General features: G+C 60.3%; 2 protein-coding genes across 7 annotated transcripts in view; both read left to right on the top strand.

Moving 5' to 3' along the window:
* The window catches only part of ADAMTS10 (ADAM metallopeptidase with thrombospondin type 1 motif 10), a 59,664-nt gene extending 56,650 nt beyond the window's left edge, over positions 1–3,014 (top strand). For both annotated transcript variants that reach the window (XM_030033284.2, XM_030033281.2), the window contains 2 exons: positions 533–689; positions 1,096–3,014. In XM_030033284.2, the coding sequence (XP_029889144.1) occupies positions 533–689; positions 1,096–1,205 (267 nt within the window). In that variant the 3' untranslated portion in view covers positions 1,206–3,014. The remainder of the gene's footprint in view (positions 1–532; positions 690–1,095) is intronic.
* Positions 3,015–5,388: 2,374 nt separating this feature from the next.
* Positions 5,389–21,262, top strand: MYO1F (myosin IF). 5 transcript variants are annotated; one of them, XM_030033286.2, is made up of 28 exons: positions 5,393–5,563; positions 9,533–9,670; positions 11,673–11,762; positions 12,246–12,340; positions 12,983–13,070; positions 13,291–13,380; positions 13,544–13,675; positions 13,753–13,887; positions 13,963–14,095; positions 14,483–14,679; positions 14,813–14,893; positions 15,070–15,156; positions 15,315–15,401; positions 15,686–15,853; positions 15,951–16,036; positions 16,433–16,514; positions 16,619–16,725; positions 17,073–17,171; positions 17,245–17,389; positions 17,573–17,687; positions 18,373–18,542; positions 18,679–18,824; positions 19,167–19,313; positions 19,393–19,541; positions 19,821–19,904; positions 20,042–20,243; positions 20,579–20,745; positions 20,841–21,262. In XM_030033286.2, exons 1-28 carry the CDS (start codon positions 5,561–5,563, stop codon positions 20,915–20,917), a joined length of 3,300 nt encoding a protein of 1,099 aa, XP_029889146.1. In that variant the 5' UTR covers positions 5,393–5,560; the 3' UTR covers positions 20,918–21,262. The 5 variants fall into 5 exon arrangements, with proteins under 5 accessions (XP_040984046.1, XP_029889146.1, XP_040984047.1 ...); XM_041128111.1 differs by having other exon boundaries at positions 5,394–5,563; positions 9,538–9,670; positions 20,027–20,243; XM_041128110.1 differs by having other exon boundaries at positions 5,394–5,563; positions 20,027–20,243.
* Positions 21,263–22,655: the final 1,393 nt, after the last annotated feature.

The raw sequence follows: 22,655 nt of genomic DNA, 5'->3' as shown, positions 1-22,655 counted from the left end.
ACAGCTGGTTCAGGGAGTCTCCTGGGCCTAGCAGGGCCCCACAGAAGTTGTTGGAGGGCCCCCACGGGTATCTGGGAGGCAGCAGGGCAGTGAGGACAGGGCGCGGTGCAGTGCAGTGGGAGCGATGGGCTGCAAAGGCGGGCTGGGCTGGCTGCAAGAGGGGCCGCTGCTGGTCCACCTGCCACAGCCCAGCCTGGTGCCTACAGCGGGGCGATGCTGACAGTCCTCCCTTCCCTCTAACACCCCTCAAGCTGCAGGGTGACATCGGGGTGTAGGAGGCCTGGGAAAGGCCGGTGATTTAGGGCTGGATGGAGAGACCCTCGCTGAGTCCTGGAGGTTCGAACCAAGCTTTTCAGGAAGTGGGGCTGCCCACTCAGCCGTACCAGTGAGGTCCCTGCAGGTGCTGGTGAGGGAAGGGACAACTGCATCCAGCACCCTTTGCACCTCCTAAGACCTGGCTGTGCCCTCTCCCCGCTACGTTATTAAAGCCATGGCAGCCACCACAGCTCCGTGCTGTGCTGTTTCCCGGCAGTGCTCTGCGCAGTGTGGCCTTGGCCAGCAAAGAAGATCCGTCCAGTGCCTGGCTCACACCGGGCAGCCGTCCAGCGACTGTGTGGAGACCCTGCAGCCACCCGGCATGCAGCAGTGCGAGACCAAGTGCGAATCGGGACCTACAGACAACCCTGAAGGTATGAGGGAGACAGGGGGACTGGGAGGGAAATGCAGAGCACTGCCAGCCTCGGGGGGCTATGTGGTACAGGGACACTGGAGCCAGCACAGCCCGAGTTGGGGTCCTGGGTGCTGTGGGGTGAGGCTCTCATGGGGAGACCTGATGCTGTCCCCTCTGGTCCCAGGCCAAACTGGCATGCCGTGATGCTGATAAAATGAAGTAACTGCACCTTGGCAAAGAGAGGCTTTCAGCAGAGAGGTTCTCAGTAGCTTCTTCAACACGGCTGCCTCTTGCTGCTTCCTGGCGAAAAGCCCCCAGGAGCTGGGCATCAGGGTGCAAAAAGAGCTCGCATAGTGCTGGTTAGAAGTCCCCCCTGGGGCTCCTCAAGGCAGCTGTAACCCTGCTTTCCTCTGTCACCCATCCAGAGTGCAAGGATGTGAACAAGGTGGCCTACTGCCCTCTCGTCCTGAAGTTCAAGTTCTGCAGCCGGACCTACTTCCGACAGATGTGCTGTAAAACATGCCAGGGGCACTAGGGACACAGTGTGACCCCCATGGGAAAACTGGAAGGCAAAAACTACGCCGGAGGGCCGCCGAGCTGCGCCCTTCCTCTCCGCCCCGGCAATCTCCCCTGGGTCCAACACAGACACTGGTCGTGCTTCCAGTGGGAGCCGGCGTCACCCAAACCCGTCCCCCAAAGACATGCACCCTTCGCCCCCGAGCTTCACAATGGCAGGTTCCCAGTTAAACCACTGCCAGCCGCTGCAGACACCGCCACGGCCCAGTGTGACAGGAGCCGGTCGATGAGCGGTGGGAGAGGGAGAAGCTGGGCAGAGCGCGGCAGCAGGGACATTACTTGAAATTCTGACATTGTTATTTATTAGTAGCGGACCCAGGTCCTGCAGACGCCGAGACAGCCACCAAAGCAGCACCACTCGCCCTGCTCTTGCCCTGTCCTGTTCCGCGCCCGTGTCCCGAGGGCATCACGGGGCATCGTGGCCTACAGTGGGGCCTCCCCGGGGAGGCTGAGCGCACCGGGGGCTGCTGCCTTTCCCTCGGGGATCCCAGGGCAGACAGGGAGGAGGTTTCAGGTGCCACGGGTGACAAGCGTGGCTTGTGGCCTCTGGGCGATGGATGAAGATGAGCTGCTGTGGGGAGTGGGGCTGGAGCAGGAATTTTGTTTTATTGGTTTGCATCCTGTCACCTTGGGACGTGCAGCAGGGGACAGAGAGCAGGTCACTCAGTGAGCAGAGCAGTGACACCAGTTTAACTGGGAGAGGGGGTTATTCAAACTCTCTTAACAACCTACTTTGATTGGGGTGTCCCCCTATTTTTCCTTAAAGTCCTTATCACTATTATGACCATTTTTTATTCCAGAAACACCTCGAAGCACGAGCTGAGGTCATGGCCCAGTCGTGCTCAGGGTTGCAGTCACTTAACAGGCATCAAGGACATGCCGGGCTGCAGGAAGCAAAGCAAAGGAGGATGCAGGACGAGAACTGTCTTGGTCACTGTGTCCCCATTGCCGAGCCGTAACTGCAGGACCACTCTGCCTGGTCCTGGCAGGGCCCTCCCCAGCAAACGCCATGGCCTCCACGGCTGCTTTGCCTCCAAAGGTGCTTTATTCCAAAGGTGCTTTGCCTCTGAAAGGTGCTTTGCCTCCGAAAGGTGCTTTGCCTCCAAAGGCAGCCTTGTTGCACACCGCTGTGGACTTGGGCTATCGGTCCCAGTGCCACCCACTCCTCTGCCCCCAGGAGACCTCCAGTGATGGGAAAGGAGCAGGCTTGAAATTCCTCCAGGACACCTCCTGGCCAAATTTGGGCTGACACATGTCTTCTCCATGGGCCACCACGGCCTGCAGAGGAGACCTGAATTTCCAATCGACACAGCATGTGTTTTTTGTTATCATTATTGTCATTATTATTATTAATATTTTCAGGCCTTTCTGCATCACAAAGATGGGAGATCTTGTCCAAGCTATGTTCTCCTCCCCTTAGAGGTCATCCCTAGGGTGCAGGGAGGGGGAGAGCCCTCTTTAACCAGAACAAACCTCTCCGCCCTACCAGCCATCATGTGTTATTCTACCATCTGTATTTTTACCCGCTCAGCAGCCCATCGCAGCTTCTCTGGTGCTCAGCAAATCCCACTTGGCTGTCCAGCGGGCCTTCCTTTGACTTCCTTCCCGGTGCCGCGCTCCCGTCTGACATTTTGGTGAGAGGAGGGGGAGTTTTCACCTTCTTATAGAGATGAGGTGTATAGATATAACGACAAATGTTTAACGTACTAACTCTGAGGAGGAGCGACGTAACGGCATGACTTATAATAAAGGAGTAGCTACGATCCCAGGCGCAGCTTCTGGTCCCAGTCTCGTTTCTCGAGCAGCAAGCCTGGGCTCTGGGCAGCCCCGCACCACAAAGCTCCTTGTGCTCACGCTGGAGGAGAGGTTTGGGCAGCCGGGGAGGGTTCTCCCGGCAGCCCGAGTGACCGGAGCGGGTCGGAGAGGCGGAGATTCGCTCAGAGCTCCTGCGAGGCACGTAGGAACAGGCTTCCCCTTGGCAGACCCCTCGTGGGTGGGCTGTCCACCCCGGGGGCACACAGACCCCCCGAGTTGGTGGTGCTGGTTTGGGATTTTAACAGGGCGGGGGGGACTCTTTGAAAAACTATGTGTCTGCAACACCGCCAACGCTTCCCTGAATCCCCTGGGCTGGTTTGTGTGGGGATTGACACAAAGGTTTGGACCGTGTCTCGTGGCTCTGGAGAACCAGGGGACAGACTCGTCGGTAGGGCCTGTCACGACAGGACAAGGGGTGATGGTTTTAAACTAAAAGAAAGAGGGGAGATTCAGACTAGGTGCCCGGAATGAGGGTGGACAAACACGGGCACGGGTTGCCCAGTCTCCAGGTGGTTGATTACCCATCCCTGGAAACATTCAAGGTCGGGTTGGACGGGGCTCTGAGCAACCTGATCTAGTTGAAGGCGTCCCTGCTCATTTTCAGGGGGTCGGAGTAGGTGACCTTGAAAGGTCCCTTCCCACCCAAACCATGCTGTGAGTCTATGATTCTCCCACTCTAACCGGGCTGCGAGTGACTGAGATGATGGTCTTGAGAAGAAGAGAGAGGCCGTTTCCAAAGCTCAGGGCCCTGAGCCGGTCTTGGGTGCTAGGCCTCCACAAAGCGTTGCCCCCTCTTGTTCCAGCTCTTCCCCCCCCCAAAGAAAGTGCCACAAGGCCAAGGTTAAAGAGGTTTATTTGAGGAGGAGGGATCTGAGGAAGGCTTTGATCCTCTGCCTTCTGCAAACTCTGCTGGTGAGAGTGGTGCCCAGCACGCGGCGCGTGTTTGCCACAGATGGTCTCCGTAGCGTGACCCTCCGGTCCTGTGCCACCCACACGCTGGAAAGGGCAGGAGAGATACCCGATGACTATCTGGGGTAGCGGGGGAGCGCAGGGTGGGGAGGAAGAGCCCAAGCAGCGCTTGAAGCTCCGCCACGTTTCGAGGGAGAGTGACGGACGGACGGAGAGGAAACGATCGCGTGATGGCTGGGAGCCACGCGCAGGCCGGCTCCGCCAAGGCCGCGGCTTCCCACCCCCCCCAAGCATACCTGCCCACTGGCGAGGAGCTGGCCCCGCGCCGGTAGAGTCTTGGGTGGGGCCAGATCCCCCCAGTGCGACGGGCTCCCTTCTTCGGGCAGAGCCTGGAACCGGCAGTGCAGAGCCCAGCCAGGTCTGCTGGAATTGGATTGACCTCCATGGGCTCCTCCTGGCCTCCCACTGGGTCGACCTCCATGGGCTCCTCCTGGCCTCCCACTGGGTCGACCTCCATGGGCTCCTCCTCGCCTCCCACTGGGTCGACCTCCATGGGCTCCTCCTGGCCTCCCACTGGGTCGACCTCCATGGGCTCCGTGCCGTCCCAACCTAAGCGCTTCCACGCGTCCTCTGTGGTTTGGCACCTCTTGTGGTTGCCCTGGCACTTCATTTGGCAGACTCCTTGGGCGCTGGGACGTGGCACCCAGAAGCTGCCAGTTAGTTTGCTGCCCGAGGCTTCCCCGCTCCTGTCCCTCGCGAGCAGCCCCGCGAGTGGTGGCCAGGGGCATGGCTGCCTTTTTAATTGGCTGACTGCTGTCACGTAGTTGGGCCCACGTAATAGACCGTTGAGTAGGGCCAGTACCGCTCATCATGACGGGTTCCCTTCTTCACGCATAGCCTTGGATCGGCATTGCGGTACCATCGCAATGAGCCAGGGCTTACAGAGATTCATTTTCTCCCCAGGGGTGTTGCGTGAAGATGGGTCTGTGTGTGCACAGGATCGCAGCAGCACCAGCTCTGCAGTTGTGGTGGGGGCACCATCGCGGCTGTTCCTCACACAGCTCCCACAACGGTCTATTTGAAATGGCTTCAGCACATTTGTAGCCATAACGTTTCCTCTAGGCATGGCCTTTTTTACTCAAAAGACCTAAAAAACAAGTTACCAAAGCATAGCGCTCCTAGAAGTACCTTAAAGCAGAGAATCCCCTAGCACTGACTGCCTACCGCTGGAGGCGGGCACCTCAAGCTGTCACGTCGGAGCGTAGGGAAAAGTTTTGTGGAAGCTCTGAGCATCCCTGCTGGACTCTACCCAGCACCCACCCACTTACCCAGATCTGTGCCCCCTGACACTGGCAGCACCCGTCTGCAGCAGAGACGGGGTCACCCTGGGCAGGGCCACCCCCGGCAGCAGAGAGCCACCCTCATCCTCCCCACCCCCGGCAAACCGGCACAAAATGAGGAAGTGGGAGGAGGAAAAAGTCTGTAGTTGCAGCAGAAACACAAAAGCAAAGTGCTTCAGGATGGCCCTGGGCCCTCGGTGACAAGAGCCCCGATCCGCCAAGTCCCCGGGGGGCAAGACACAGGGACACCATGGTGAGTGCAAGTGGGGCCGTCACTGGCCTCCCCCCCTGACCCCGTCTCCTTTCGGCACCCTGGGGATGTCACCCTCTCTTCCTGCCACCTCAGGGCTATCTTAGCCCTGTCCTCTCCTGCACCCGTCGTGGTCCCTTGCTGCTTTCCGGGAGGTGGCAGGAGCCCACCCGATGTCCCCGCTGGAGAGAGGACGGTGCTACCCAGGCTTGGGGACGGGGAGCAGAGCTGGGGCTGGGTGAGGCACTGGAGCAGGGTACGGTGGTGGGGAGCAGCCGGGGATTGGGGATGGGTGCTGGGTGCAGGGTCGGTGCTCCCAGGAGCACGGACCCGAGCAGGATGGTGAGGCTGGGCTGACACAAAGTGGTTTTGATTTTGCTGTTGCCGGTGCGGTACCCACAGGAGAACCCTTGTGTTCCTCTTGGCCCAACTTCCCACCAGTGTTTGTGGTTTCAGCGCTCATGGTGCCAGCAGGGTGTTCGGGCAGAGTGCAGTGGGGTGGCAGGGGCTGCTGGGGGCAGCTGTACCCTCCAGGCCAGCTCAAGCCGGGAAGGACCCTCTGGGTGTTGGTGCCCAGGGTTGGACCTTGCACCCTGGCACGTGCAGGGAACACGGGCTGCAGGCAGGACGTGGGGCTGCTGAAAGGGCGGTGGCCAGGGCTGGAAGTTGATTTGGAGGCAGAAGAGAAAGGCGAAAGCTCTCAAAATTAGGGAGATGCTCAGGCATGGAGTAAGGGTCTGCACGGTGGGGCTGCAGCCATGTCCTTCAGCCCACAGCTCTGCTCCCTCCGTGTCTTGGAGTGATGCTGTCCCCAGATTTTTCAACCCAGCGAGGAAGGGGACAGTGGCCAGGCTGAAACAGAGCCTTCTCCCACCCATAGTTGCGGTTGCCACCTCTGAGAAACTGCTCAGATGCTGTCCCCCACAAGATGCAAACACTGTCCCCTCCACACCGCCACCCAAGACCTGAAGAAGCTTTGTGGCTTCGCGAAGGGCTGTGCAGCCACGACCCTGAACCCTGCCGGGGCCCAGCGTCTGGGGCCAGCTCCCATCCCCAAAACACTGGGGGAAATGCCCCATCCCCAAACCCTGCCCGTGCCTGGGACCTTGCAGGGTTGTGACAGCAATGCAACACCCCGCACCGCTCTTCTCAAGGCTTCCGGTGGTTTTAAGGTGTTGGCTGCATCTGGGCTTGCCCTATCTCGAGAAAAAAGGTGCCACCCTGGGCTGTGTCCGCTCCCCACTCGGGGCATGCACGTTTTTTTTGATGGTTCAGACCTGAGCTTTGAAGAAAAACAGATGATGTTTTGCAATTGCTGCTGCAGGGCTACTCCACTCCCTGCCTCAGCGATTCTATCGTGAGCACCGGGTGCATCCACAGCCCCGGGCACAGGCGGTGGCTGCGATGGTGACAGTCCCCATCCCGCAGCCCTTGGCTGGGGTGTTCCTAGGGGTCCCCATGAATGCACCCCTCATGCATGGGACCACCGTCGGAGCGAAGTCCCTTGTGCAAAGCGGCTGCAAACTGCACCTGGAAGCCCAGACCAAGGGCTGCCGAAAGCTGCTCGCCACTCGGCTTGAGGATGAAATGGCTTCACGGATGGTGTTTGGTCCAGGCCGCTCATCAGTCCCCTTCCCTGGGGACCCCCATGGTGGAGGCTGTCGAGTCGCTGCTTTCTGGCTCATCACTCGCTTTGGCCTGGGACAGAGGATGGGACTGAGGAACTGCTGCTCCAAACCTCTGAAAACAAATTCAGTTTGTGCCCCCGCTCCCCACAAGGATGCCGCCTGCAGCCGCCACCCCATGAGGTCTCGCTGGATGCTGAGTTTGGGCAATGCTACAGTTTTGAGGGAGCATCATTCCTCTTCATCCTCCCCACAAGACTTTTACCAAGCTTAGTGAGCCCTGGCCCTGCGAACCCCCCCATGCCGCCTCTCGGGATGTGCTGAGGAAAGCCAGGCAGACTTTGTGCTCCCAGAAACAGGGCGGAAACACCCACGGCCTTGCAGATATCTGGGACAAAACCTTCGTTTAAAGTGAGCTGGTGTTTTCCCTGCAGCTGTGCTGCATCAGGTGCCCCGGCTGAGCCAGGAAAGCACCTAACCTGCGCCCGGAGGAAGAGGAGGTGTTGCAAGGGCAAGCACTTGCCACTGACAGCTCTGAGCAGTCATTTGACTGAAGGAGAAACTCGGTTGTCAGCTCAAAAGCACCAAGCTTGCAATACAGGAAATGCCTATATTTGCCTTAATTTGGTGCCATAACCAGCCACATGAGGCCAGGGTGCCTGTGCCAGAGGGCTCAGGGCAATGCAGGCAGGGGATGGGGAACCAAGGTATCGGACTCCCCACATGCTCCTCCCAACCCATTCCTCTCCACCTGAAGCACAAGGTTTTGGCCAGGTTGGGTTGAAGCTGGGCAGCTCCTGGGGTCACTGACAGCACCCTGGGTGACAGCACGGTGACCTGGAGTGGATGACTGAGCCCTCCTGCATTTTTCTGGGTGGCTTTTCTAGTGGCTTATTAGGATGGAGGGGAGGAAGAGGAGGGGAAGGCAAGAAAAAGGCCCATAAACAACAAACAGGAGGAAGAGGAGAAGCTCGCCGTGTGGTTTCAGGCTGCGTGAGCAGCCCTGATCCCCTCTGGACCCCCTGAGCTGACCCAAGTCCATGCATCCCAAGGGAAGGTGGTGGGACAATGAAGCCAAAAGCCCCTCCACCAGCTACAGGAGCGTGAGCTGTACTTGGGGTTTGAGAGGGCACAGATGGTATTTTGGGTTGCAAAGCCCAGCAGCCCAGCGGCGATGGAGGCGGTCAGGGGGAGCAGCACAATGCTGCTGAGCTCCTCCACGCTTCATGACGGTCCCTCCGTCCCCCATCGCGATGGTGCCGGGTTGTGCCGAGCATCTGAGGGTGGGTGCAGGGGGGCTGCAGGCAGCCTGCGAAAATCAGGGGTCGACAGGAGGGTGCAAAGGCATGGGGGTCTGGAGGCCTCAAATCTTGAGAGCCAGCAGGAAAATGAAGCAAAAGGGGAAGAGAAGAAAAGGGAAATGGAAAGAGTAAGAGGCCGGGGGTGATGGGGAGAGGAGAAGTGAAATCGGTGCTGGGAGCACTGGGGTGAAAGCGGAACCGCGGGGGCTGCGGGACAGGCACAGAGGAGCCGCTGGCAGGTCCAGATGAGGTGTCCCCTCCTGGGCACCACACCAGCGACCGCACGGGCACCGCGGCTGTGCTCAGCAAGTTTCCTCTGCAGCATCAAAGACAAGGAGCCTTTGAGTAGTTTTCTTTGGGCACAGTGAAATCTTACTCTCCCCTCCCAGCCCAAGGCTGTGTTTAGCCCCACAATGGCTTAAATCATAGCCCACAGTTTTCCTGCTGCCCCACGGCCCCCGGAGGACAGAGCCGGGTGAGTTGGGGGACGGCTGGAAAGCGGGTGATGGCATCTCCCTGGGCAGGGAGGAAAAGGTGATGGGGACACAGTCGCACCTCTGCCCTGGTGCAAAGGGGATGTGGGGTGCGGAGGATGTGCAGTACCGGGGATGCCCCCACCAGCTGCGATTTTTGCCCTTCCCCTGGGTTATTTTTGCTGCCCCTTTGACTCATAAGCAGAGCCTGCACAGCAGTTGCTTCGTTAGTCCTTCGTTACCGCCATAGCAAGCAGGGGTGATGTTACAAATGTGCCTGCAGGCTGTCAGTGCCAGGTCTGCTCCTCTCCAGGGTGCCAGACCTGCAGTGAGGCAGGATCCAGCCAGAGGAATGGGGCAAGCCCAGGGGCAGCAGCGCTGGGATTTTGAGCTTTGCAAGTTCCCAGCGTGGCCAAAACACCCCTCTTTGCACCCTTTTTTGGAGCCACGGCTGGAGCAGAGGCCAGTTATAGCTACCAGCAGCTCAGGGGGAGCTGGGGCCAGATCCAGCCCTGGAGCCCCTTTCCCATCGGTGGTGGCCCCGGTGCAGTCACTGTGGCCCTCTCCCCGCAGGGCAGCAAGGAGCGCTTCCACTGGCAGAGCCACAATGTCAAGCAGAGCGGCGTGGACGACATGGTCCTGCTCTCCAGGATCTCCGAGGAGGCCATCGTGGAGAACCTCAAGAAGCGATTTATGGACGATTACATCTTTGTATCCTTCCCGGGGGAGCGGGACAGGGCCAGGGAGCGACAGGGCTGTGCTCCAAGGCTTTGCCAGGGCGTGGGCCAAACTGGGGCTGCCCCAATGCTTGCAGAGTATCCCGTCCTCACACTGTGGTGGGACAAGATTGGGATCGGCTGGTGGAATGCCACCATTCCCAAGCTGAGCTGCACTCGACAGAGATACCACAACCGTGACCCCCATCCTGCCGTGCCCTGGGACCCACTTTGGTCTTTCTTTTGTGGCCACAAAGCCCTAGGCAAAGAGCACTGAGCAAAGCCCCTCATCTGCTGTTTCCCACTGCTCCTGCACACTGGAGACCCACCTGCCTGTGCCAAGGGGGCCAGACCCCAGTGGCACTAGTGGCCATCGTCCCCTGTTGCTGTCACCCAACCCCCCCGATGCCCACAGCATGCCCTAGCAGCTCTGCACCCACAGCAAATCCAAGCAAACCCTGGATGGAGCAGGAGCATCCCTGCAGACATGGGGATGAGGTTCCACCCATCACTTTCCACTGGTGTCAGGCCACATGGGACACCATCAAGCCAGCACAGGGTGCAAAGCTCCCACTCTGCCCAGTGTTGCCCCCGCTGCGCCATCCCCCAGCCCAGAGGCTTTTGCAGTTGCTGGCTCCCATCACAGGGTTGACCCTGCTGAGCGCCGTGCACGAGGCTCAGCGGCTCTCAGGCTCTGCAGTGCAGATGGGGGGGATATCCCCACCCCCACGATTTGAGGTGCTGAGCCCTTGCCTTGCTCGCCCCACATGTTCCTGGGGATGTGGCCGGCTCAGCACCCGGCACCATTGCACACGCTTCGCCTGCACCCCAACTCTGGTGTGTGGCCGGCTCTGATGGGGAAGACGACAAAATCCCTGTCGTGCGGAGCAGGGCACGGCAGGGGCTCGGGTGGCAGTGGGGCTGAGCACGGGGCTGAGCCGCTTGCTCACGCTTCTGCAAGTGGCTGTGGTTTCCTTGAAGATGCGGCTCTGTCCTTACAAGGCGATGCTCTGTCCCGGGCCATCGGTGACGCAGCCATCCTCCCCGCTCTTTGGGCAGCCCTGGGGCTTTAAATGTGTTTAGGGGTTGGGTTTGGGGTTGGCTTTTTTTTTTTTTTTTTTTTTTTTTTGGAGGAAAAAAATACCCCACGCAGCCTCTTTCTTCCTTTTTTTGTGCTGCCGCGCAGGGCTCCCGTCTAGCCATGACTCAACGCCCCGCGCTTCTGCATTTCCCAGAAAAGCCCCTCTTCCTGCCCTTCGGCTGCTCTTTCCCCACTGCACTGTCAGGTGGGCCAAAAATAGGACATCAAGGGCTCAGGGTAACCCCACTGGCACTGCTCTGTCCCCGACCTCCATCTCCCCAGCACCTGCCCCGGGGTGCTGGGGGCTCGTCCCCATCTTGCTGCTGCATCATTTCCAGGCACAATTCCCTGCTTTTCCATTCCCCTGCCCACACCTGGGTGACTGGGGGATGCTGCAGGCAGGGGCCGAGGGAGGGCAGAGTGGCTGGGTGGCCAGGGAAAGGCAGAAGCTGGCAGTTTCTTTCCTCTCCGTGCCTCAGTTTCCCTTGTCGTAAAATGGAGACGATCTCCTGCTGCAAAAGCCACAGATGGAGCATGAGCGGCTGAGCAGAGGGTGAATTCCAGGAGGATGTGGGATGCTGGAAATGCCGCTTTTGGGGCCGATCCTCAGCCAGAGGCCAGGGAGCTGAGGGGATACTCTTGCTGCACTGATCACTCTGTGGAGGACACCTGGGGGCCGAGGGAGCGAAACACTGGGGCCCCATGGCCAGGAGAGCACCAAGTCATGGCAGCAGCTCTGCCTGCACCCGAGCTGAAAACCCTCGTGGTATTCCTGGTGCAGCTTCCAGGATGAGGCAGGGACCCTCCCCAACCACCTTCCTGCCATTGCTCTCACTGACACTGCCTCCAGGGCAGGAAGGGACAGCGGGAAGGGGGGACACAAGAAAGGACACACAGACCTTAACCTGCCACTCAGACCTACATTGGGCCGGTGCTCATCTCCGTCAACCCCTTCAAGCAGATGCCGTACTTCACCGACCGGGAGATCGAGCTGTACCAGGGGGCGGTGAGGCTGCTGCGTGCCAGTTGGCGGGGTTGGCCAAGGGTTCTTTTGGTTTAATTTGGTGCAAAACACCTGAAGGTTGTCCCATGAGTGTCCCCATCCTCCCCAGCCCTTTGGGTGCTGCAGGGGTCAGTACTCCCAAACACATTGATGGAGAGTCAGTAATGAGACTTAGGAGCAAATCCACATTCCTGGGAAATTCAGCTCATAAATACACACCAGAGCAACCCAAACATGGTAAAATCCAGCCTGAGTGACTAGCTCTGCCACAACGAGCTTCCCAAAGAGGAGGGGAGAGTCGAAAAAACATCTGACATGCTGCTGATTAGCTCATGTTTGTGGCAAGAGACTAATTTCCCATTCCTGCTGTGTGCCACTGCCTTGTGTAATGCATGGGCAGAGTTAAGGGGATTTGGGGAGGGGACTCAGGGCAGGGAGCTGATGGCTGTTCTGCGCTCAGCGCTGCTGTCCTTGTCCCCCGTTTAGGCTCAGTACGAAAATCCCCCCCATATCTACGCCCTGACCGACAACATGTACCGCAATATGCTGATCGACGGGGAGAACCAGTGCGTCATCATCAGGTAGGGGGTATACGGGGCGCAACTGGGGACCCTGTGCCACCACTCCGGGGCCGGCTGCCCCCATCACCGTTTCTCCCCACACCCTGGGGGCATCCCGGCTAAACACAGCAGCTGGGCAGCAGCAAGAGGTGGCTGAAGCCCAGTGGTGTGTCCTGGGGGACCCAGCACGTGGGGATGCCTGGAGGGACCCCAACGTCCTGGGCCATGAGCACCAGCCGGGGCTGTGACCAGGTTGTCCCAGGCAGGGACCGAGCCTTGTGCAATTCACCTTTCCGGCTGAGTGTTGCAAGGGAAATGGTCAGGATGTGGGGCAAGGCCAGAGACTTCCCCTTGAGGCTCCCAAGTGTCCCTCCTCCCCTCCAAAATCCAGCAATAAGAAATCCAACATCTCCTGGAGCAGCTCCTCACCCAGCCTTGCTCCAGCCCTGCTTATATCCCAGAGCACCCCCAGAGCACCCGGGCAGCCCCGTCCCTGGCACTAGTGCTGCCACACGCTCAGATTACGCAGCAGGAGGGATGCCACAGCCCCCGTCACCCGCTGTCACCCCCCAGCCCTGCTCCAGCATCCCACCCCGAAGCACCCCAGGATGGGCGACTCTGGTGAGGCCGTTTCATGTCTCCTCTGCTTTGCCATTTGCACAGTGGAGAAAGCGGGGCCGGGAAAACAGTAGCAGCGAAATACATCATGGGCTACATCTCCAAAGTGTCCGGCGGTGGCGAGAAAGTACAGGTATGTCTAACCCCCACCCCTAAAGCCACACATCGCTTCACGTCCCAACCGCTCCCCACCACCCTCGCTCCCCCCATCTGATGGCACACGGAGCAGCCCCAGCTCCAGGGCTGGGGACTTGCAAAGCCCTGGGTCTGTCCCCAGCCCCAAGGCAGGGCTGCTGCAGTGGGGTGCAGGCGTGCAACCCCCCTGCTCAGCCCTCTCCCTCCTCTGCCCCCAGCATGTGAAGGACATCATCCTGCAGTCCAACCCGCTGCTGGAAGCCTTCGGAAATGCCAAAACCGTCCGGAACAACAACTCCAGCCGCTTTGTAAGTCACCAGGGTGGGTGCAGAGGGTCAGCGCCACAGCCAGGATATGTCCCAGCAATGCGCCTAGTGCGGTGGGAGGAGTGGGAGAGGAGCCGGGGCTGGGGGGATTGAGGAGTCGCGCCGGCCAGGGCCATGGCTCTGAGCGAGAGCTGTGCCGGAGCAGGGGAAGTACTTCGAGATCCAGTTCAGCCGGGGCGGCGAACCCGATGGGGGGAAGATCTCCAACTTTCTGCTGGAGAAGTCGCGGGTGGTGAGCCAGAATGAGTGCGAGAGGAATTTCCACATCTACTATCAGGTATGGGGGGCACAGAGCCAGCTGGGCTGCTGCGGGGGCCAGGGGCCGGGTAACCTCAGCTCCCATTTCTCTCCCAGCTCATCGAAGGGGCGTCCCAGGAGCAGCGGCAGAACCTGGGCATCATGAGCCCGGATTATTACTACTACCTAAACCAGTCGGACACGTACCAGGTGGAGGGCACGGACGACCGCAGTGACTTTCATGAGACCATGGTGAGTGCCTGGGAGGGGGAGTCCCCAAAGCCAGCTGCGGCCGGGCAGGGGCTGACGGGCTCCCCCCACCCCCAGAACGCCATGCAGGTCGTCGGCATCCGGGGTGAGGAGCAGCAGCTGGTGCTGCAGATCGTGGCTGGGATCCTCCACCTGGGAAACATCAGCTTTCGGGAGGAAGGCAACTATGCTCGAGTGGAAAATGCTGACTGTGAGTAGCTAACTTCCCCTGCTCCGGGGGGGGGGGCAAGTGGGGACGCTTGCAGAGACCCTTGGCAATGAATTGCGGACTCTTTATAGCACAAATCCCCTGGCAGAGGAGAGAGGCAGTGTCAGCATCTTCCCCACGTTAGACATGGGGAAACTGAGGCAGCAAGCAAACGGCACAACCAGCGCTTAATTAGCGAGGGGACAGATGCCAGGAGTCCCTTGCTGTGATTTAGCAGAGGGAGGACCACGTCCCACATCCCCGGTCGCTGCACCGCTGCTGTCCTTTGCACTCGGATGGGTCTGGGGGGGTCCAGCAGCGCCTGCGGGCAGCGTGCCAGGGGTGTACAGGGAGCAGGCAGCCCTGACTGCCCTCCCCAACTCTGCCCAGCCCTGGCCTTCCCTGCCTACCTGCTGGGGATCGACCAGGACCGCCTCAACGAGAAGGTCACCAGCAGGAAAATGGACAGCAAGTGGGGCGGCCGCTCCGAGTCCATCACCGTCACCCTCAACGTGGAACAGGCGGCTTACACCCGGGATGCCCTGGCCAAGGGGCTCTACGCGCGCATCTTCGACTTTCTCGTGGAGGTGTGTGGTCCTGGCAGGCTGGGCCAAGCGTGGCTGCGGCGCAGAGGGGATGCTCGCCATCCGCTCCTGCGTTCAGCCAGCCCCACTGCCCTATGGCCCTGATGAAGGTGGCTCATCCCGTCTCTCCCTGCAGTCTATCAACCGGGCTATGCAGAAGCCATATGAGGAGTACAGCATCGGGGTGCTGGACATCTATGGCTTCGAAATATTCCAGGTATGTGTTGCTTTGCTGTAGGAGCCCAGCTGGGCAATGTCCTTCCCTGCTCCCACAGCAAGGAGAGCGGCTGGAGCAGGGGGCTGTTATCTGCTGTTTGGGGTCCCCCCAACGCGGTGAGAGTAGCAGAAGCCAACTCAATCCCATCTTCTCTTTCATCTTTTGTCCTTTTGCAGAAAAATGGCTTTGAGCAATTCTGCATTAACTTTGTGAACGAGAAGCTGCAGCAAATCTTCATAGAGCTGACCCTGAAGGCAGAGCAGGTGGGGGGGGCTGGGCTGCGGGGCTCCACCAGCGCCCCGATTCCTGCACCCTGCGCACCCCTGCCGCCAGCCGGTCCTAGCACCATGGCTGGAGCAGGGGGGGCTGCAGCATATGCCATGGGTCAGGGGCCCACCTAACTCTCCCTGTGCTTCCCCAGGAGGAATACGTGCAGGAGGGGATCAAGTGGACCCAGATCCAGTATTTCAACAACAAGGTGGTGTGTGACCTGATAGAGAACAAGCTGGTGAGTGGGGTCCCCTCCTCCGGGGGAGGCTTTCTCAGGGAGCCGAGGCACCCAGAGAGAGGGGTGCTGGATGGGCTGGGTGCTGTCAAGGATGGGTGGCAGAAGCCGGTCCTGCCAGGGAGCATCCTTGGGAGAGCAGCAACTCTGCATCCTTCATCTAAGCTGCAGTTCAGCATGAAGCAGCTTTGACCAGTGTGGGGCACTTGAGCACAGCCAGTTGCAGGATTGGGCCCTGCCTACAGCCATGGCTGTGGACACCCATGGCTTCACTTTCCCTCTCCCAGAACCCCCCCGGGATCATGAGCGTCCTGGACGACGTCTGTGCCACCATGCACGCCACCGGCGAGGGGGCGGACCAGACCCTGCTGCAGAAGCTGCAGGCAGCCGTGGGCACCCACGAGCACTTCAACAGCTGGAGCTCAGGCTTCGTCATCCACCACTACGCAGGCAAGGTACGGCACCCCACGCCCCACATCCCACACCCCACATTCCACACTCCACGGCCCTGGCCACAGCGGCATGGGGCTGAGCTCCCCTCCTTGTTCCCAGGTCTCCTATGACGTGAACGGCTTCTGTGAGCGCAACCGGGATGTGCTCTTCACCGACTTGATCGAGCTTATGCAGAGCAGTGAATAGTGAGTCCTGGCAGCGCTGCGGTCCCAGAAGCCACCCCAAAAGGACTGGGGCAGAGGGCAGCATCCTCAACATCCAGACCATAAAGCTTTGCTGGTCCTGCCTCTGCCAGAGCCACAGCTCAGGGTGCTCAGCATCCTGCATCACCCTGCGGGCACCGGCGGCATCCCCCCGTCGAGCGCAGTGGCACCCAGGGGCTGCGGGGCTGGGTGGAGGGGTGCTCATCCACCAGCACCAATCCTGCTCAGCCTGGGGGTAGTTGCGGGGGGGGACGGGCTCAGCCACGGTGCAGGATTTCCAAGCAGCAGAAAGCAGAGCTGGAGCTAGTTTCAGCTCAGCACGTGCTGAGCTTGGGGACCCTGGCAGCTCTCACCTGGGGACTGTCACCTGCCTTTCAGCGGTTTCATCCGGATGCTTTTCCCAGAAAAGCTTGATTCTGACAAAAAGGGAAGACCGACCACCGCAGGCTCCAAAATCAAGGTACGTCCTGGAGGCTGCAGGACAGTAGCTGCCTCTGGGGCAGCAGCAGGGTGATGGGCTCCCACCAATGCCTTTAATGCTACAGAGGTCAATCCTTGCAACAGAAACAGGCCAACGACCTGGTGAACACGCTAATGAAGTGCACGCCACACTACATCCGCTGCATCAAGCCCAACGAGACCAAGAAACCCCGGGACTGGGAGGAGAGCAGGTAACAGAGGCCCCTCGTGATGTATCAGGGAGCCCACGGAGCCCCGGGGAATGGGACCCAACCGTGGAGATGTGGCCAGGACTGGCCTTCCTCCAAAAACTGCACCCCCGGGCCGGTCCCTTTGTGCTGCCCGCAGACCCAGGGGAGCACAAGGTGGGTGCTGAGGAGCGTGCGGGGGGACACGTGCCCCTCTACGTGCATCACCCAGAGGCTCCGTCTGAGCCCAAAGAAGCTCTCACACACGCACAGCCATAGGCATCCCTGTGCAAAGCAGCGGCTGAAGGGCCCAAGCAGGTCCCCCACCGACCTGCCATCCCACGCCGAGCGTGTCCCTCCCGGCTCCACAGGGTGAAGCACCAAGTCGAGTACCTGGGGCTGAAGGAAAACATCCGGGTGCGCCGGGCAGGTTTCGCCTACCGCCGCCTCTTCCACAAATTCCTGCAACGGTGAGTGACCACCGGGATGGGGAATGGCAGGTTCCCGCAGCCTGGCCGTGACTCACATCCCCTCTCCCCACAGCTATGCCATCCTCACCCCCGAGACGTGGCCGTCCTGGCGCGGGGACGAGCGGCAAGGGGTGCAGCACTTGCTGCGCTCCGTCAACATGGACCCAGACCAGTACCAGATGGGTCGGAGCAAGGTGTTTGTCAAGAACCCCGAATCGGTAGGTGATCCGGCTCTGCTCCTCGCCCCATATCCCTGCATCCCCGGGGGACACTGCACGCAGCTGAGCATCGCTTTGGGCAACGCTGGGGAGGGTTTGGGGTGCCGATGTGCAGGAGAAGCAACGCAGCTGGGGCTTGGTGGCCCCTGGCCGGCCGTGCTCAGCACCCCGTGTCCGTCCCAGCTCTTCCTTCTCGAAGAGATGCGGGAGCGGAAATTCGACGGCTTCGCCCGGGTGATCCAGAAGGCCTGGCGCCGGCACATTGCCATAAGGAAGTATGAGCAGATGCGAGAGGAGGGTAAGGCCAGGCAAGGATGGGGACACCAGCACCCCAGCACCCCTTTTAGGGTGCCCTTTGCTGGGGACAGCCCAGCTGCCAGAGCGGCAGGAAAGCGGCAGCCTGGCTCGTAATTGTGGCACTAACAAGGATGGGGGGTGAGGATGGACCGGACCATGAGGCGCCTGGGGTCTTTTCCTATATCTTAAAGGAGGACATGGATTTATTGCTCCTATTTCCAGCCCTGGGAGGACAGAAACCAGATCCTTGCACTGCCTCGCTCTGCATTTCATTGCCTGCAAAGGGATGGAGAGGAATAGCTGGGAGTCAGCATTTGCAGAGGGATGGGAAAGGCCAGTGGTCACTGCCTGACCCCATCACGGGTGTTTTCCCACCCTCCCAAGCGTGCAGTGAAAAAACGAGGAAAACCCAGAAAGCAGCTGCCTCCCTCCCTCCGTCCCACAGGACAAGGTTTTTTGAAGGCAATTAATGGGTTTCAAAGCCAGCCAAGCTCAAGCAGCTTGGATTCCTCCCATGGCATAAAACGAACCCCACTCCTTGTTGCCACGATCCGTGTGACAGTTCCCACAGCTCCCACAGCCAGTTTGGGAGGGCAGGCACTGGCCAGGCAGGTTGGCAGGGGCTGAGGGCTGAGCTGCCAGCGCAGAGCCCCGTCTGACCAGTATCGCTTCGGGGTCCCTCACAGCCTCCAACATCCTCTACAACTTCAAAGAGAGGAGGAGGAACAGCATCAACAGGAATTTCGTGGGCGATTACCTGGGCATGGAGGAGCGGCCGGAGCTGCGCCAATTCCTGGCCAAGCGGGAGCGGATAGACTTTGCCGACTCCGTCACTAAGTACGACCGGAGGTTCAAGGTATGCGGACCTGCCAGGGGCTTGGGACAGACCAAGCTGTGGCTCATGGTGGCTGCCCTTGTGTGTGTGTGGGGGGGGGGGGGGCTTGTACCCCCCTCCAAACACCCCCTCACCCCCTGCTTCTGCCCTTTCCCAGCCCATTAAGCGGGACTTCATCCTCACCCCCAAGTACTTCTACCTGATCGGGCGGGAGAAGGTGAAGAAAGGTCCTGAGAAGGGGCAGATCAAGGAGGTGCTCAAGAAGAAGGTTGAGCTCCAGGCGGTGAGCGGCGTCTCGCTGAGGTGCGTCCCTTAGCACGGGCTCCGCACGGGGGGGGGGGGTCCACGCAGTCAGGCTTCTCCCATCAGCTCCACCAGCCTCTTCGTCCTCTGGTGCCACCGGCCGGGCCCCAGCCCCTCGCCCGTGGAGGCAGGCGGGCATCGGGCCGTGGGGAGGAGGCTCCTCGCAGAGTTCTTTGCAGATGGGGCTTTGGAAGCCAGGGAGATTTCCAGCTAAATTGCCCTCCAAATTTCCTCGGGGTGGATCCAGGCCCAACGGGGGTGTCAGCTACCCGCCATCGCTGGCTGGCACCAGCCTTGCCCCCCCGCCCCGCTGATGGCCCCGCACCGGGGTTGCTCCTCCAGCACCAGGCAGGATGATTTCTTCATCCTCCACGAGAACGATGCCGACAATTTCTTGGAGTCCATCTTCAAGACGGAGCTGATCAGCCTGCTGTGCAAACGCTACGAGGAGCTCACCCACACCAAGCTGTGCCTCTCCTTCAAGGACACGTAAGGATGGAGGCTGGGAGAGGTGACAAAGGAGGACAGAGTCCTGTCGCTGTGGCCTCACGGCCTCTCTCTCCCCTAGACTACAGTTTCGGGTGAAGAAGGAGGGCTGGGGCGGTGGCGGCACCCGCAACGTCACCTTTGTCAGAGGACAGGGCGACGTGGCCACCCTCAAAGCCGGAGGCAAAACCCTTACGGTCACCATTGGGGATGGGCTTCCCAGGAATGCCAGTGAGTGCCGGGGTGCCCGGGGGGGCGGCGGGGAGGGGGGACAGGAGCGCCGGGGCCTCAGGGCACAGCTGGAGGCTTGGGAACATTGGGGTGAGCCAGCGTGTGCCCCGGTCCTGCGGGGTTTCCTTTCACCCAGGAGAGACCTGCTTCTGCTTGGGTGATGGGGCAGCACAGGGTGTTTCGGGGAAAAGGGCAGCTGGGTACAAACTGCGGGGACAGCCCCCCCCTCCAGCTGGCTCTGAAGACCATCACCTAACGGGGGGCTCGTGTCCCCCCTAGAGCCCACGAGGAAGGGAGCGACGCAGAGCAGAGGTGGCAGCCGGTATCCAGCACCCTCCCGAAGCGCCCCGCCAGCACCCAGAGGTGAGAAGGGCAGTGCCAAGGGGGGGTGCCGGGGAGGGGAGACCCCAGCCTGCATCCAGCCAGTGCTGCACTCCTGGGGGGGTGCAGGCTGAGCATGGGTCCCCTGTAATGCACCATCCCGGGGCGGGATCTTCCAGGAGCCTGCAGGAACGGGGCACCCCAGTTCCCGCGCAGCAACAGCCGGGCTCAGCGGGACACCTACACGACACCCCAGAAGCAGGCGCGGGGGCCACCGGCCGCGGCGCTTCCCACCCGAAACGCCAGCCGCCAGACAAAGACGCGACCCCCGTCCGAGCACAACATGGATTTCCTCAATGTGCCTGACCAGGGGGTGGCTGGGTAGGTCCTGTACCGGTGCCGGTGTCCCCCTCCCTGCCCCATCCTCCCCTCCCACTGCTGCCAGCCCCGGGAGATGCTCTTTCCCCTCTGAGCAGCTTGAATGCCCAACAAAGCAGCAGCCCAACCAGGTCCGGGCAATCTAGCTTTGCTGGCAGGACATCTCCCAGGCTCTTGCACACCCCAGTTCTCCCAGTCCCCGCACTGGGAAGACCTACCCACGCTGCATGCACGGAGCATCCCGTTGGTGGGGGAGAGCAGGATGGGAAGGAGGGTGCAGCGCATCCCGCGCCTTCCCGCCCTCCCCGGTGCGAACGCCGTTTCTCCCGGCCCCGCAGCATGCAGCGCCGGCGAAGCCTGAGCCAGCGGCCGCCCCCGGCTAGGCGTCCCAAGCCGCAGCCCAAGGCGGCCGTGCCGCGCTGCCAGGCGCTCTACCAGTACGTCGGGCAGGACGTGGATGAGCTCAGCTTCAACGTGGGGGATATCATCGACATCCTGCTGGAAGGTACCGCCGGACTCCTGCCCTACCCAGCTTCTCCCCACTGTGCCCTGTGGCAGCACCACGCCTGACCCGGCTCTTCTTTTTTCCTCCCTTCCCAGATATCTCCGGCTGGTGGAAAGGCCGGCTACACGGCAAGGAAGGACTTTTCCCTGGGAACTACGTGCAGAAGATCTGAACCGGGCGCAATGGCCGGAGGCAAGGAGGGAATCGCCATCCTCCCACCCCCACCTCCGCCGAGGCAGTGCCGAAGGGGCCGGTGGTGGCTCTGCGGCGGCTCTCCGCCAACGTTGGCATCTCACGGGTGCTGCCTCACGAGCCCCCCTGGCCTGTGCTGGCAGCCAGGCTGTGCCGGTGCCAACCACTGAATCCCGCGGCTGCTTTAGATGTGGCCTCCCTGCAGCGAGGACTGGCTCTTTGCTGCTTATTCGTACCCTGGGAGTGGAACTGCTCCGGTGATTCTGGGGTATAAATAGGATTATTGTTAATAATTATCGTAAATAATCAGACTCAGCAAATCTCAGTCTGACTCAGAAATTGAGCCTGGAGTTTGTATTTCACCCTGGTGCCAGCCCATGGCTCCCACTGGCCCCGTGACAAGAGCCCTGCACTCACGTGTCCCCATGTGGAGACGTGGGCAGACACACGTCGGAGGCAGCCCCATTCCCCCCCACCTTGAATCCTCCAGAAGAAGCTGAATACAGAAACCAACTCCCCCAGGAACCTGGCTGACGCGTCTCCACATCCCGGCGTGACTCCGGACCGCTCAGCACCGCCGGCCAGGAGCTGCCGGAGCAGCGGCGAGGCAAAGCAGGGCAACGGGGCGCAGCAGGATCGGAGTGCCATCGCCGTTCCCTGATTTCTTATAGGAAAAGCCGCGAGGACCGCTCAGCCAAAGCCCACCGAGCTGTAGCAGCTTTTTTTGATGGTGGTCAGAGGGCTGCTGGGACCCCCACGATTTGCAGGGCAAGGGGGGAGTCTCATCTGTGGGGGACCAGGGTCAACGCATGGGGTGGAAACCGCCGTCATCGGTTGCACCGGCTTTGGGATTTGGGGGTCCCTCTCTGCTCTGACACCCCCCCCCCCCAGGACAGAGGGACAGCTGGGGCTGGGATGGGGGGGGGGGTCTTGGGAGGGGAGGCTGAGTCCTGTAATGAACGGGTTAACTTTGTTCATGAAATCGCATGTGGAGGTAGGGATATTCTTCACTTATCTAAGACCATGAGTACCGATGATTAGCATATGTAGAGAGACGTTTACAGAGCATGAATGGGACTTGAGCCACCTAAAGAACAGCTGAGGAAAACTTCGGCCTTCATCCCAACAACCACCAGAAGGCAAATTACGACCACTTAACACCTGATGGCACAAGATACCGAAGATACCAGCCAGCCGTCACGTATCAGGGACTAAAAAGACTGTATAAATAAAGAGGCTCTTCCCCTGTTTGGGTGCGAGCTTGTGGCGGAGCACTGTCTCCCCGGCCGCCCAGCGCTGTTTTGCTCTTTTATCGCTTGCTAATAAATTCGATCTTTTATTTAATACAAATTGGCTCCTCCAATTTGTCACGAGCGTCTATAACAAACTTGGTGCCGTGACTCGGATCCAGGTTCTTTGGTGCGGACCCTTGCAAGCGGGGAGGCGCCCTATCCCCGGATAGCCCCGTCTTGAAGAGGTGCCGCCACCATACCCTGGACCCACGAACCCCTCTAAATTATGATAACTGAGCAAAAGAACCTGCAGGACCCCTTAAATTTTGTGCACGAAGACCAAACGAAGACCCCGGGAGCGGGTGAGTATATAAAGCGTGAGCCGTTTGGTTGGGGTGGTTATCCCGAGGTGCGATTGTGTGAGAGGTCTCTCTGAGATCACGCGAGTGCGGACCCTCCAGTAGTGCAGTTCTCGTAGCCCGCGAG

The sequence above is a fragment of the Aquila chrysaetos genome, chromosome 12, assembly GCF_900496995.4.
Source record: "Aquila chrysaetos chrysaetos chromosome 12, bAquChr1.4, whole genome shotgun sequence".
NCBI lineage: Eukaryota > Metazoa > Chordata > Aves > Accipitriformes > Accipitridae > Aquila > Aquila chrysaetos.
The sequence above is the reverse complement of the archived record's forward strand: the minus strand, read 5'-3'. Positions and strand labels throughout refer to the sequence as shown.